Source organism: Dendropsophus ebraccatus, chromosome 1 (genome assembly GCF_027789765.1).
Source record: "Dendropsophus ebraccatus isolate aDenEbr1 chromosome 1, aDenEbr1.pat, whole genome shotgun sequence".
NCBI classification, from domain to species: domain Eukaryota; kingdom Metazoa; phylum Chordata; class Amphibia; order Anura; family Hylidae; genus Dendropsophus; species Dendropsophus ebraccatus.
In genome coordinates this window covers 164448455-164464444 of record NC_091454.1, presented here as the reverse complement: position 1 = coordinate 164464444, position 15990 = coordinate 164448455, and the positions used below count along the sequence as shown (strand labels likewise).

The 15990-nt window shown below is 41.3% G+C and overlaps 1 protein-coding gene across 1 annotated transcript in view; it reads left to right on the top strand.

Annotated features, from left to right (window-relative positions):
- The window catches only part of HOMER2 (homer scaffold protein 2), a 123668-nt gene that overhangs the window by 70622 nt on the left and 37056 nt on the right, over positions 1-15990 (top strand). The window contains exons 3-4 of the mRNA XM_069956611.1: positions 1434-1565; positions 13873-13965. Of these exons, the coding sequence (XP_069812712.1) occupies positions 1434-1565; positions 13873-13965 (225 nt within the window). The remainder of the gene's footprint in view (positions 1-1433; positions 1566-13872; positions 13966-15990) is intronic.

The following is a 15990-nucleotide window of genomic DNA, read 5'->3' as shown; positions in this document are numbered from 1 at the left end:
AGATTTGGCTAATAAACCCAATTACAAAGTTTCTTAAAATCGCCTGGACTATTGATTTCTGCAAAAAAAAAAAAAAAATACGACAGTGACTCTTTAAGCAGACTCATAGGTGTCTGAACACATAAAAGGAAAATTCCACAATATTTCTGAAAGCAGCTCTCATATGAGACTATGTAAATGAGTGCAGCCTGGCTGCCAGATCTGTTTGAGCTACCTGAAATGATTAGATGTAAGCCTAGCAAGTTTAACATCATTTTAAGGGTGTGGACATATTAATATGACATGTTGATATTGGAAATGTCTTAAGGGTATTCAGGAAAAAACAAGTCCATAAAATAGTGTATTCTCACCCCTTGATGAGGGAGATTGCTTTGGCAGCATTTCCGCCAATCAGATCAGGTAAACCTCATTGCACAATTAGCGTTTACCATTAATATGCTGCAAAAGAACGACATAGATACGTGGTGAGCAGTTTAAGCATTAGCAGAATACCCTTCTTGGTTTCTCATCCACTAATTGTTTTTTCCTCAATGACTCATTCCTGGCACAAACTATAATGCACTGTTTATACGGAGCATATTCTCTAATAGGAGTGACCTTTTCAGGCTGGTGATGAGAGTTTAGGTTAATTCATGCCATTCACTGCTGGATGAAACATGGAGTTTGTACAAATGCTGTACATTCTTATTGATTTTCTGCACATTTCCTTTTATTATGGGATTAATTTACTCACTGATGAAACCCAGGAATATTTAACCTGTGATACGGTTAAGAAATAGAAAGGAACAAACCTGACTCATTCCAGCTGTACTGTGCATTGGTTTTGAAAAAAAACCCTTCCTCTTATATTGCATAAATACCTTTTTTCTGAACGTATATCCTTAGTTAATAGAGCAATTTGTTTGACTGTTTGTAGAAAGGTCACAAAATTCTCACCCCCACCCCTTCCCCCAATAGTATTTCACAATGGTCAGTGTGGCTTCCATCAGATCTCCTACTATCCCTGGGCGGGCACACTAATTTAGTGGTTGCACTAGAGTGATGCTGGCAGTAGTCCTCTGTGGCCCCCCCTGTGTGTATGTATATGCCTCCTGACTAATGATCATTGAGGTGCCCTTGATGGTAGTGTGCAATAAGAGACAGACACAAGGGGGCAATTTGTAAAATGGTAATTCGCAGTTCTCTTAAGCCCCTGGTTCGGGAAGGCTTGTCATAGGTTAGAGCAGGGTTTTCCTTGTAGTTTGCTGGAGCTGTCTGCAACTTTCCCCTTTTCATAGTATTTAGGATTTTTCTTTTTTTATGCTAAGATCTCTAACTCCTTCTATCTTCTTGCTGCAGTTTTGCACGCGTGCATGTGTGTGTACTGAGTGTTTGTTTCTTTACAAAAAAAATAATTCCATTTAACTCCTGTTTTTTTTCCCACTGTTTTCCAGGTAATTATAAATAGCACAATCACACCCAATATGACTTTCACAAAGACCTCTCAGAAATTTGGTCAGTGGGCTGACAGCAGAGCAAATACAGTTTTTGGCCTAGGATTTGGATCTGAGCAGCAGTTATCCAAGGTACGTTTTCTGGAATATTCTATACAAGCACAAATGTTGCCATGTTGCCGAGCTTTAAGCAGAATTTTACTTTGTGCTCCAGACTTCACCAAAACGTCTTACATTAGTAACACCTTGTGTACAGACCCTGTGTAAAGGCATCATATGAAGCCTCCCAGGGGTGTAACTTTAAGCCGCTGTGCCCCTGTGCAAAGTCTGTTACAGAACCCCTCCATTATAAAGCATTATTTATAGTACTGGACTCCCCATGTGGGATAGAAAGACCTTATGGGTTTCCTCAGGCTCTTTTTGTCAGTGCCACATTACTTCGCCATAATATGTCATGTGATTCTCCTTTAGAAGCAAAATGTATCCCATTATATATACGGTGAATATGACAGTAATATCTATACACTTAATTATATGCTGGCATGCATGCAGAACCTCTATTGATCTGCCTACATAAAGTTTAGAAAAGCACGCTGGTTCTTCTTTATCCGTTAAGCTGGTTCTACAATAAATAATTATAGTTATTTTTTTTCTTTAGAAAAACACAATATAAATAACTTTACAGCAGCACTTGTTGAAAAATAAATATAAAAATCTGACACCTAAAATAGTCTGGGTTGGATTGTGACGAAGGCAGCTTGGAAATAACACTGCAAGTAATTCCCATAGCAACCTCCTACTTGACAGAACATCTCACATACATGTCCTCCTACATTCATTAGAAACTGTTGTCTGATTTCTCCAGACACTTTCCATAGGATTGGGAGTTGCTTTTTTTTTCTTGATTTCCTGTTTTCCATTCAGCTTTTTTTTTTTTGTTAGTTCTAGCAATGCATTTATCTCATAATTTGGCAAACAAAACAGAAGCTAAAGTTAAATATGCTTAATAGAAGGCTGTCCTGGAGATTTACTGCATTTAATAGACAATATTTAAACATGGAAGGTTCAGTGCATTATTACCTATTCTGCTTTCATAAAGGGATTAACAGAATATGTATATAGTGGTAGCTTGGTTTAAGAGTAACTTGGATTGAGAGCGTTTTGCAAGAAGAGCTCACAGTTTTTCAAAATTGTGACTTGGTTTAAGAGCATTGCTTTGGTTTAAGAGCTCCCTGTAATGGGTGGGAGGGGGATCAGGGGAGGGGGATGGTCTGCATAGTGGGGTCTACAGCTCTGTACTCTGACCCAGGAAGTCTCCCTCACCTTCCAAATGATAGCAGATCCACTTCAGGCTGGGGCTTACATCAGGGGACAGGACTGTGAAGGTAATCTCTTCGTAGCTGTAGATGACTGCGACTCGAGCATACTCAAGTCGGATTGCTTGGCATTTTAACAAAGGAGGATGCAGCCCTAGAGAGGAAAACATGGATATAGCCACAGGGGGCACTTTCACTGACACTGCACTGAGATGCAGAAGCGAAAACTTATGCTCCTGGCTCACTTAATTCCAGTGTGGTACTTTATAGAATTGGATGTCACTGGTGCGACAAGTCAGCTGACATTAAAATCAGTAAATAATTGTGGTAAGCAGCTACATACAAATCTTACACTACCAGACCACTTGTGTCACATTGATGATATTGATGACCTGACGTATAGTCTTATGTCTGTGAATTTAAAGGGTACCTGTCATTTAAACAAACTTTAGACATGTCCGAGGTTTTTATCAGTCAGAGTCCAGGTGCTGAGAACCCCGCGCCCTCTGCCTCTTCCATCTCCTTCTCACTGCTAAAGTAGCAGTCATTGAAATTATAATGGACCCCTATGGAACTTCTGATCCAGCGATTACCAGAAGTCCCATAGGGCTCCATTATAATTCTGTCAACTGCTACTTTAGCAGTGATTAAGGGGTAGAATCCTTCTGCTTCTTCATACTAACTATTGTTGGGGGTCTCAGCACCCGGATCCCAACCAATTTAAACCTCTAACATGTCGCTATGGCATGTCAGAATGTGATCGCCAGATTGTCCGGGCAACCAATAGATAGTGGCGGTCTTCTATAGTGATCATTGACATTTCAACACGTTGAATGACAACAATCAGCAGACATTTTGCGTGTCGGCTGACCGTTGTTTTTTATTACACAAAGCGATTATCGTCCGTAACAATCAGTATTGGCCAAATAGGGCCTTTAGTGTTCAGACCCACATCAATTATTAGATGGAGCCAGAAAAAGTGCTTGCAAAGGGAATGTGCCCTCTGCAGGTACACCTGGTATATGTGGGAATACTTTTTTGCCGTCATCCCAAAGAATACCTTGGACTCACCTAAATTAAGTAATTTGAGCCATAGAGAATTACATAATATATACAGTTTTTTTTCTTCTACTTTTCCTCTCCCTCCCCATTTTTGACTTTTTCTTACTCCTCCTTTTCCTTTTTTCATCTTTACCCTCATCACTTGCCTTCAGTGACTGTACTTAATGCTGCTTGTTTAGATGCCAGAGAAAATACCATAAGTGTCTGACCCACATTTCACGTATTGTTTCATTACTGCGGCTTCTGGGAGGCATTATTCCTAAAGACTCTGCAGCATTGTTGATGAATACATAAGTGTCTATCTGGTGCTGGTTTTCAGGTATGAATCCTGCAGGCAGCATGAAGATAAATTCTCATTCAGGCTTAGAGGGCTATTAGCTTTGCAGCTAAGTACCCCCTGGATCATACTTCACATCCATTCTTCTAAGTTTTATTTTCTTCCTGAGAAGCAATACACACTTGTATACTGTGCAGTGGCATAATAATCCTCTATTGTTCAACACATTGTATCAATCGCTAGAGAGAAAATGTAAATTTTAGCTTAAAACCGATGGTGCTACAAACTGCGGGAGACCTTCTAAATTACAACATAGTGTCAGAGGAAGTGATTACAAGTTTCTTTTAATTATAGCAAATATCGAGCATTGCAAGGGTTAATCTGTCTGTGTTTTTACCATAGCAACCAGTGCATCACTGGAAACTAATGATGGTTTAAGACTACCAAACCTACTGCTCCGAATCCCTAAAAATAACTTAATTGTTTGTCTTGAGCATGTCTATGCTCCAGCTTGTGCTGACATCACATTACATGTCTGTATGGCTTTTGTAGTACTTCAGTCTCCAGTTCAGCCTTATAATAACATGGTCTTTAAAGCAGATCTGTCAGCCTCATACTGTGTAGGCAGCTTTTTTTTGTGGTAGAACTTGTATGTGTGTTAACAATTGGCAACAATTGAACACCACTGCTTTAGTATTCATGAGATCTGGAATATTTTTCTAGGCTAATGCATTACCTTGTACTTTATGTCAAGTGCAAACTGGGGACACTGTGTTGGATTCTCTTATTATAGTGCTTGAAAAGCACTATATTGTAATCCGTATTCTTCTTCTTCTTCTTCCGTTTCTTCTTCTTCCAGCCATTTTTCTGCGAGTAATACAGCCCGAACCGCTTTACACACAGACTCCGTTCAAACTGCGTTTCAAAGCCCTCGGCGGTGTGAGGTGCGCTATCTATTTCTCGTTTCGATCGGATTTGTCGTTTTTAAGAAATTTACGTTTAAAAACCCCTAATTTCCCATAGAAAATAATGGCCCATTGCAAATAATGGCCACACTCTAACCACTAACAGCCAATCACAGCACATATGCAAATAGCTGAAATATAGCAGCCAATAGGAACTCTAAGGTCTCGTCAGGCAATGTATCACACCATCCACAGTCACATGTCCACTATTGGCCAATAGAAGATGTAATATATGGAAGGTCCATAACGATTTTGTCTCACTGACATGAGTAAGATTGTCATAGTAACCGAGCAATGGTCTTTACCATTATAAGTACCCAGATCGTTCTTAAAGGGACCCAAGTCGCTCTTGAAGGGACGGGACCCAAGTCGCTCTTAAAGGGTCCCATGTAGCTCTTAAAGGGATCCAAGTCACTCGTAAAGGGACGGGACCAAGTTGCTCTTAAACGGACGGGATGCATGTTGCTCTTAAAGGGACCCAAGTCACTCCAAAAGTTATGGGACCCATGTCGCTCTTAAAGAGACCCATATCGCTAGAGCGACCTGGGTCCCTTTATGAGCGACCTGGGTCCTTTTAAGAGTGAAATATGTCCCTTCAAGAGCGACCTGGGTCCCTCTGAGAGCGGCCTGGGTCCCTTTAAGAGCGAAATGGGTCCCTTTAAGAGCGAAATGGGTCCCTTTAGAGCGAAATGGGTCCCTTTAGAGCGAAATGGGTCCCTTTAAGAGCGAAATGGGTCCCTTTAAGATTGAAATAGGTCCCTTTTAAGAGCGATCTGGGTCCCTTTAAGAGTGACCTGGGTGCCTTTACAGAGCGAAATGGGTCCCTTTTAAGAGCGACCTGGGTCCTTTTGAGAGTGACCTGGGTCCCTTTTAAGAGCGAAATTGGTCCCTTTAAGAGCGACCTAGGTCCCTATAAGAGCGATCTGGGTCCCTTTTAAGAGCGAACTGGGTCCATTTAAGATCGACCTGGGTCCCTTTTTAAGATCGACCTGGGTCCCTTTTTAAGATCGACCGGGGTCCCTTTTTAAGAGCGACCGGGGTCCCTTTTTAAGAGCGACCCGGGTCCCTTTTTAAGAGCGACCCGGGTCCCTTTTTAAGAGCGACCCGGGTCCCTTTTTAAGAGCGACCCGGGTCCCTTTTTAAGAGCGACTCGGGTCCCTTTTTAAGAGCGACCCGGGTCCCTTTTTAAGAGCGACCCGGGTCCCTTTTTAAGAGGGACCCGGGTCCCTTTAAGAGCTCTTCAAGCGACCCAGGTTGCTCCTAAAGGGAGGGGAGCCAAGTCGCACATTAAGGGACGGCACCCAGGATTAAAGTTTCTCTTAAAGGGAAGTCACTGGTAAAGGGGCGCTCTGTTCAAGCACTATGTATTTCCCTGGAAATTCAAATCTAGTTTAAAAGTTTGAAATTCTAAACTTTGAAATTTAAAATTTGACCTGCCCTTCAAACCCCCCTGGAAGCGTTTTTTTTTCATCTTATCTCCTGGAGTCGGGGTTTTGACAACCCGGAGTTTTCTTACATCTAACCACTTGTATTTTGAGCTGGTCATCCGGACTTTCCTTTCCCAGCAGTTAGGGCCGATCAGGCCGATTCAGCAGATCATCGCTCCGTGTAATAAAGAGAATGATCAGCTGATGATGACAATCATTGGCGATCATGTCTTTAGGTCCTGACCTAAAATCATAGGCCACTCTGCGTGCATTGTTGTGTGCAAAAGCTATGCGCGGCCAGTGGCTGATGAAACTGTAGTAAAGTTCATGCATTACCTGTCCACACTCCTCAGTGTTCTCTTCGCTGCTCCTTGCAGTTGCCAGTGCTACTTCAGAGCCGCTCTCTGAAGTGACAGGCTGCATAGCCAATCACTGGCTGGGACGGGACCACCGCGGACAGTGATTGACTGAGCAGCCTGTCACTTCAGAAACACTCTTAAGTTACACCGGCGGCTGAGGGGAGCGGAGAGAAGTTAAGAGAACACCAGGGAGCATGGATAGGTAATATATAAACCTTGAGGGAGATTTATCAAACATGGTGTAAAGTGAAACTGGCTCAGTTGCCCCTAGCAACCAATCAGATTCCACCTTTCATTTTACAAAGAATCTGTGAGGAAGGGAAAGTGGAATCTGATTTATTGCTAGGGGCAACTGAGCCATTTTGACTTTACACCATGTTTAATATATCTTCCCCTTTCACTTTTAAAGCAAAGGCTGCATGGACATCACTGACAATGTCCATGCAGCCCTTGGTGCATTATAGTCAAGTCTTGTAAGGGGCTCAGTAAACGAGTGCTAATCTAGCAGGTTGGCGCTTATTTACTATAATGATCTGGCTGTCTAATATGGCCCTTAGTGAGATTTGCTGAAGATATACCATTGGTTCTCATGGACAGATAAAGGTGACCCCATAGCAAAGATCAGTATGGGCCTCCTATTGTGGTGTCTGGTTTTTCATCCTGGGGGGGGGGGGGGGTGATTTCCATGGCTGCAATCACACACAACTGTTTTTGAGGCAAAATTAAGAATGGATTAAAAAAAGAATAGGAACTGGAGCCATCTCACCTCTCTGGCTCAGAAACTGCAGGGGCAATGTTCTAAACAACTGCCATGTGTGATGGTAGGGTAGCCTAAAAATGGATATCCTGAAGATCGACACTGCAATCCAGGTGCAGTGCGTGGGGTAAATGGGAAGTCCCAAGTACTTTAAAATTAGATGAGCCAGACACTCGCAATTTCCATGCGATTCTTTATCCCATAAGTGTTTTAAATGCACAGAGCACATTTCGGTAAAAAATAGAAATGTTGAAAAAGGCTGGGTGGGCCAGAACGCATCCGGAGTGCTTGAAAAAATAAAGAATCACATGGGATTTGCGAATGGGTGGACTTTAGATAAAAATGTAATTTAGGCAGGAATAAAACATCTGCGTTGGCCAATGAGAGGATGCTTACTAATTTATAATATGGCAGTCCATGATCTGGTCTACATATATTGGACACTTTTCCCATTCAATAATGATGCTGCTGATTGGTCACTAGACAGCAGAGGGTGTAGAAGAACATTGCAAACTGGAAAATATTGTCCAAGGGAAATATTCTCTCTAGAGCAGGACACAAGGATTCAATAAACAAAACTCTATAATCCACCAAAGTGTTTCCTAAGCACGATGGAAACCTTCACAAAACACATGACATCTATATGTCATTTAAAGTAGCCTGTTAAGTCCTGTGCCCTTTCATCAGCATTACGTAACGTCGTAGCAGAGAAGAGGAAGCAGTACTGTCCTTTGATTGGCCAGAGAGGTAGAGAAAAGAAAGCAAGATCCCGATACTCAGCCTAGTTCTGATCCTTTCCCCTGGAAATTATGGTAATTAGAAATAACTGTGTACCATGAAAGGGGCTCACAAGAGATCAATAATAGCAGAGAGCCAAAGAAGCACATTGTTACCACACTAAAGGATCAAGGTAACGATATCATGTTATGTAAAATCACTTGATAGTATGGGAATGTTTCACATGTAGCTTAAATGCTGCAGAAAAAAAAAACCTTGTGAAAAACCTCATAATTGCATATAAAAAAAGGCCATTAGGTTGCCTGTGGTTGAAATGCCAGGTTTATTAAATGTTTCTTGCTGATAGTCAATCAATAAGTGTCAGATATGACTGATTCTGTGTAACAACTAGTAGCCAATCCACCCACAAAAATGTCTGTCTTTCCGCAGCACCTGTGCCATTTCCCCACAAATTCCCAGAAAGAGGTCCAAGAAATGATTCTCCTCTGAAATAAACAGACCTAATACCTAATTACAGGACTCACAGTTTTAATTAAATTAACAAGTGTTAATCAGCCAGTATAGTCATCAAGGATAGACTGCACATCCTAGTATCTGTTACAGATTACTCAAAGGGGGTATTCCTGTTGTGGTTTGTATAATAAAAAGTTCAATTTTCCAAGAATACATTTTGTCAGTTCTGCCCGTTTTTTCAGAGCTCTTTGCCTGTTGTTGTTCCTTGTTTCTAGTGGATACAATCGGTCTTGATCGAGTGATGGGCATACACGTTTAGGGTTGGGGAGCCAGTGACATGGTTTTACCATTAGTGACATATATGTAGTTGGTTTATCATAAATAAATAACAGTTCATGACATTGGTGGTATCATCATTTTATAGGGATTTGTAGGTATTCACAGTTTTTGCCCTAAGGCGCGGGGGGGGGGGGGGGGGGGGGGGGAGATAACAATTATTTGAAAGTACAGCTGTCATTTCAGGTAACTTTTACAGGATAAGCTGTTACAGGTGTGTACATTATTTCTATCAGTTCTGTGACTTCTTTATGGTATTGTTCACCCTGTAGACTGCAGTTTGTCCCTTTTAGCTAATAGGTAGATGCATACACTGCACACATACAGAGAGGTAGTGATCCTGATCCTTTATATTTCTTTAACAAACCCTCAGAAGCAACAGCAGCACTGGGGACATTGTAGAGCAGTACTAAGCGGTTGCTGTGAGACAAGCACTAGTTTTGTGAGAGAAACAACAATTACTGTAATTCACCCTTTCTCCAGACTTGTATGGGCACATGTGACCTCATCTCTCTAACTTCTAACAATTCTTAAGAGTGAATAATTAGAGTAGGATGGAGGGGAGAGGCAGAAAAGAGCTTGGTAACACCTTTTCATACCCTAGTTCACATGATGAACCCATTAAGGTGAAAAAATCCACCACACACAGTTTGCTGCTCTGCAATTTAGGGACACACTTCCCATAAAGCCTTTCATGCTGAATCCTCCTCCCTACATTTCCTAGCTGGCTGATAGTCCTACAGTTGAATTTCTCTCACTAATGACAGCTCAATCCTATCATAGTCATTGACCGTGATCCGAACATTGCCCCCTGTAGAACGACATGTCCCTCATAACTTAATATTACTGGTAATGCCAATATGAAGGAGGAGGTTTGCAGTGTCATCTGAATCAGTGATGTCACAGATCATATGGTTAATGTGGGCAGCAATAGGACATTAATGAAGAGTCAATTCAAGTGGGGTTTCTGACCCAAAACATGAAAATAACCATATTATAATCAGATATTGACAAAGTTTTCCATTTGGTTCTTTTTACCTTTTATAGAAGTATCTGTGTTCTATTGCAGTGGTCGCTTTTTTGTAGAAGTTTAACAGAGAGCACATACAGTCTGTGTTCACATGCATGTACAATGATGGGGATTGTTCAGATGGGGATGAGCAAAAAAAGTTCGGTTCGATCCAGCGAACTTTCGTGAAGTTCGGATTCGTACTAACCGAACATAAAACGAAGTTTGCTATAACGGCTGAATAATTGCAGCTACAATAGTGGGAGTCTGATAGGGTATAGTTTCGTTTAGTTGCAGTTGCTATTACAATAAAAAAAAAGTGGAAAAAATCAAAGTGCAAAAATAGTAAAAAAAAATAGCCAAGGTGTAAGTGATTACACGGGACATAGGACACAAAGTTCCTTGGACCCAGTTGGGTGGAAAACAGACATTTGACAGTGGAACCAGCAGCAGTAATAGTACTGTATTGGACCCAGTGTGGAGGAGGCAGTAGCACTTGATTGCAAACAGCCCAGTATGGTTGAAAAGAGACTATTTGAGGAGGTGGCACCAATTGATTGCACCAAGCCCAGTATGATTGGGAACAGACTATTTGAGGAGGAGGAGGCAGTACCTTATTGCACATAGGCCAGTATGATTGGGAACAGACTATTTAAGGAGGAGGAGGAGGAGGCAGTACCTTATTGCACATAGGCCAGTATGATTGCGAACAGACTATTCATGGAAGAGGATGGTCAGCCTTGGAGTGGTGGCCTGGGACTCCTCGCTGATGATGTTGGTTACTGCACTTTCCAGAATACGGACAACTGGGATGATGTATTTGATTTATGCTCACAGAGTCGCATCCTCAAAAGGGATCAACAACTGGCTTGACATGTTCGAAGAAACCTGTGCACTATGAGGTTTATCACATGTGCCATACAAAGTGTATGACTTAGCCCTTCCTGCTGCACTGCAGGGACAATGTTCCTCCCTTTGTGGGCTACAACACTTCCCACTGTTAATTGACCTTGGGTCAGCTATTCATATACCTCCTTCTCCTCCCTGATGGTCCGGAGGAGCTCCTGCCCACTGTGCCTTCGTTCACAAAATGGAGGATAGCCTGAGAGGGCCGGGCCTGACATCGTTAATAAGACACCGGGACAGTTTTGACTGCAGTCAAAGCGGTGGATGGTTGCAAGCTGGTGGAGGCAGAACTTGTGCAGAACTGGCCCCCTAAAGCATCGGGGAGGTGACAGTGGCAAGAATGGGCTAACTTTCTGGTGGTCTTCTGGGGGAATGTTCACCCAATGGGCAGTAACAGACATGTACTGCCCTTGCCTATAATTAAAGGGCCAGAAATCAGCACTGGGGTGCACGGTCTTGGACACCAAGATGCCCAATGAGTCACCAACATTTTTCTATACAACTGTGCAGAGATGGGACAGCTGATGGGACTTTTTTTGTTTCTGGGACAGTGATGGGATTTTTTTTTTACAAAAAAAAAAATTTTGTTGTTGCCGCTAAACGTGGTACTTCTATTTTTTTAACCTGATTGTAAAAATATGAACTTATTTTCCCTTAATATTTTCCCTTTCATGTGTCTTGGTTAATACTCACAGACAGCTGTCACATTACATTTTTGATTAGGCAGCACCCAGGTATATCTGAGGAGACTAATTTAAGGTCTCACTCTAACAGGGGTGATGTCACACACCTTGATATTCACAGAAAACCAGGATACAAATGATTCTAGGAGTAATAATCCCTTGTATTCTGGTCTATTCTGTGACAAAAGTACAATTTTGCGTCACTGTTGTTATTTTTACCAGATTCATAACGAACTTTCTCAAAGTTCGTAACTAAACTGGTTCTTAACGGTTCAGTTCGCTCATCCCTAGTTCAGACCCATCTCACAGAGAGTGAATAGAGCGGTGGCTGAGAGTGTATGTTGCTGTTTTAGTTACTTGATAGAAAACTGACTTCTCTGCTCAGGATTGTGGGTGTCCCAGCAGTCGGACCCTCCCTGGTTACCTGATAGACAACTGACCTATGTGCTCAAGATCGTGGATGTCCCAGCAGTCGGACCCTCCCTGGTTACCTGATAGACAACTGACCTATCTGCTCAAGATCGTGGATGTCCCAGCAGTCGAACCCTCCCTGATCTGAGTGTTATTCCCTTTGCTGTACATGAGGGATCATTTTAACTCTTTAATATTTCTTACGGAAAGAGGTATATGGCTTGTCGTGGAACAGTGTACTGCAAATATTTGTGCAATGTCACTCAACCAGTTTTTAAACGAATTTTTCTTAGTCACGTAAAGCACTAGGTCAGATTTTACAAGGTTTTTAATAACTGCCAAAAAAAGAAAGCACTTTTAGAGACTCCCTGCTTTTATTGAGCTTTGTAATATTGTAATAATAGAAACAGATTATAATTACTGTGAAATGGAATTTAACACCTGTTTATGGTTTCCTAATCACAGAGTTATAGTACATGGAATATTAGAAGCAATTCTAACCTAAAAGTGGCCTGTGTTACCCCACTATGTCAGTGTCTGTCTCATGCTTGGACCTCCTCCTAGCTAGAAAAACGTGTTCGGGTCTGCCAACCCTTTTACAACCAAGGGCTACTAGGTGCTCAAGCAAAGTTGTGCCATAATATAATGTGACTAGAAGTGAGAAAACTTTTGAAAAGTTTGTTTGTGTTAACACCAAAGAACAATTCCAACATGTCCCATAAAATTCATAATTATAGATCTGTTAAAACATGTCTGGTTACAGAGCATATGATACATTGAAACACACCAATGCGTTTCGGACACAAACTGAACTCAACAACTGAACAGCAACTGACTTGGACATTTAGAATGCTTGGACCTTTTAATTGATAATCAGTGTTATACTATACTGTGTAATTGTTGTTTAACTGTGTAATAAATTATTATTATTTTTTATGGTATTTTTGGTTCTTTAGAAAAAAAATTGTGTGATGTAAGGGAATTGCATGCATGCAGACCAGGCCGGTGCCTCCTTATAATTTTAGTCCATCTGAAATCACTGCAGTATCTGTCTGTGAGTACTGCAAATTTTAGATGTTGTAGGACTATAGCCCCCACCATGTGCATGCTAGAAGTTGTAATCTTGGAATACATATACACTATAGGTGGCAGACAACCATTTTGGAAAACAACAGGTCACATCATAACAAATGGGTTACAGATAGAGTCCAAAGTATAATTAGTCTACCGTTAGTCCACCAAGGAAAGATAAAACTGCCTTTATAATGCTTGATCAAGGTGGTTTTTATCCACCGAAACATCATTTTCCTGTATGATGGTGGACTGAGCATGAAACTCTTTGAAACTGCATACGTGAACCTTTGGTTACACTGTGACTTGTTCTTTCCCAAACTGGTTGTCCATGTGGGCCGGAATGTACTGACCAGTGGTTACATGTGGAGCACAAAGAGACCCTGTGCTGTGGCTTCTTGTCTGTATATCTCAATGGATGGTACTTAATCTGAATTCTGGAGCACAGGGTTGAGACCACTGTATAACCTCTTATCATAATTGCTAATCTTAAAAATCGGGCAGACCAACCCACTTTTTTGTTTTGTTTGTTTTCTTATCAGGAAAAGACAAAGGCATTTTGAATTATTTGTTGCTCCAAAAAAGCTCTCTTGCCCATAGTATAAAATGTTACGATTTGCTATTTAACTGTATTATTTATTTATATATAATTTATTATTTTTTTTGCAGTTTGCAGACAAATTTCAGGAAGTTAAAGAAGCTGCAAAACTGGCCCGAGACCGTTCGCAAGAAAAGATGGAAACTTCTAGTAATCATTCCCAAGTAGGTCCCTGATGCAGCTGGTTACTTAATAGTTATGGTCATGAACAGAGGGCAGCTGTCTGTGCATTATAAGAACTGACTAGCAAGATGCTACATATGAATCTGGTCCTACAGCTTTGTTCCCATAGGGGAGAAAGTTGCTATGAGAGGTGTCTGGCACCAGCGTATTCTCTTTTCCCCATGTGGACCAGCAATGTTTATGGAAGAGAGTGGTGAAATAGTTCATAGCTGTTACATGTGTATAGACTGCTTTAGCCTATAGAGAATATAATATCTCTTTGTAGCAAAACTTCTGCACATTTCATTATAGTGTGAATGAACTTACTTGATGGCTTCCAGCAGAACAAAAGTTGTCATGCAGCTTTTACTTTTTGCAGTATGCCCTTAGGTCTGCTCAGACATATGTCATGGATTCCCAGCACTGTGTCAAAATCTGCATGGAAAAGCATTCATTTGCATAGTTCATACCCTCTTATCCTGGGACAGGTGGGTCCGGCACCTGTTCAAGAGGAAGGCAAAACCCTCTAAGGATTTCCTAGCGTGCCATGTGTGCCAGTGTTGTGCCTATGTTATGTCCATCCATGACAGTGGCATGGAGAAGTCTCATTGCGTACATCTCAAACTGTTGATGGCAACTCAGACATTTGCCATTGGTATATACTGTATATAGATTCAGGATATAACTAGTATATGACCTTTCCAGCTGTGAAAATTATACAGGCTAAACATAACCTGCACAAAATGCTTATAATCCATTCAAAAGTGTGGGAAAAAAAAATACATTGAAAATGAGGAACTAAGCAAACCATGTTGTCATGCTGCTTATGAGCCTTGTTTTAAAATGTTACCATAGCAACCAAGACTGACTGTGGGACGCCCACCTACTCACAGTGAATAAAGCACTATATATGGGAAAATCCTATACTATTATCTGTAAATAACACCCTGCTGCTCAAAATATGTATGCCCATGTATATAGGTATTTTGTGTTCATGATGGCCATGCCATGTTAGTATGCTGAGAAGCATCTAGATTTCATACAGGCTGTGTGCAGATTCACCCAAGCTGTATGCATTCTTATACACAGAACACAAATGCATTATCTGTGTGGGCTAATACTATAGATTGCCACCTGCATAGATAGGATACGTTGTAAATAGGTGCAAAATAGCAAACAAGCCAAAACCTTTCAGTGCTCATTGAGACACTCTCTTGTGATATGTTATACTTTGTATAAGCCTAGTGATTACATATATAGAATTCTATATATTTCTCATTGGATCTTATAACCTAATTTCGATGCAGTAGGATGGCATATAATGCCTCTTTAAAAAGTATGGATGCATCCTCAAGGGAATATTGACTGAAGCTCAAGAATCAGCAGGGAGGTAGAAAGACAACAGTCGATTCCCCTTGAGAGAGTACACAAAAAGCTCACCTCCTAGGTAGAAGAAAAGTGTCTCTAAAGAGCCACTGAAATGGTTAACCTGAAAATAAGTGATAATGTGCCTCTCTGGAGATATATACAGAGCCATCTTTCCCATTAGGAAGGGTAGGTGGCTGCCCAGGGGACTAGGTTGGAGGGTTTGGTCAGTGGGAAGCAGGGGGGGAGAAGTTCACAGCTCTGCCCAGGGGCCCATAATGCTGTAAAGATGTATCGGCAGCATAAAAGGGCGACCGATTCCCTTTAGAGAGGTGTGTAGCATAACGTGGCACGTGGAGTATCATTCCCCTCTGTAATATATAAATTGCATGTAGAGTCCTTGGATGCTTTTTCTCTGCAGGCTTCCAACCACACAGCCATACGTGTCTTTTTTTTATTTATTTTTTTATTTTAAAAGGACTTGTAGTCACCTCCCTCCCCAGAAAATGTTAACATGTTAGCAGTGCCCCCATATTTGTCAACATTTTAAAATTTCTTTAGGTTTATAAATAGTTGTGCGTATCAAATTCTCTTTTGCTCTTTAATTTCTAAGCAATTGTCCCTGGGTTGGTAACACCTGGTCTTACACTATATTTTTGGCT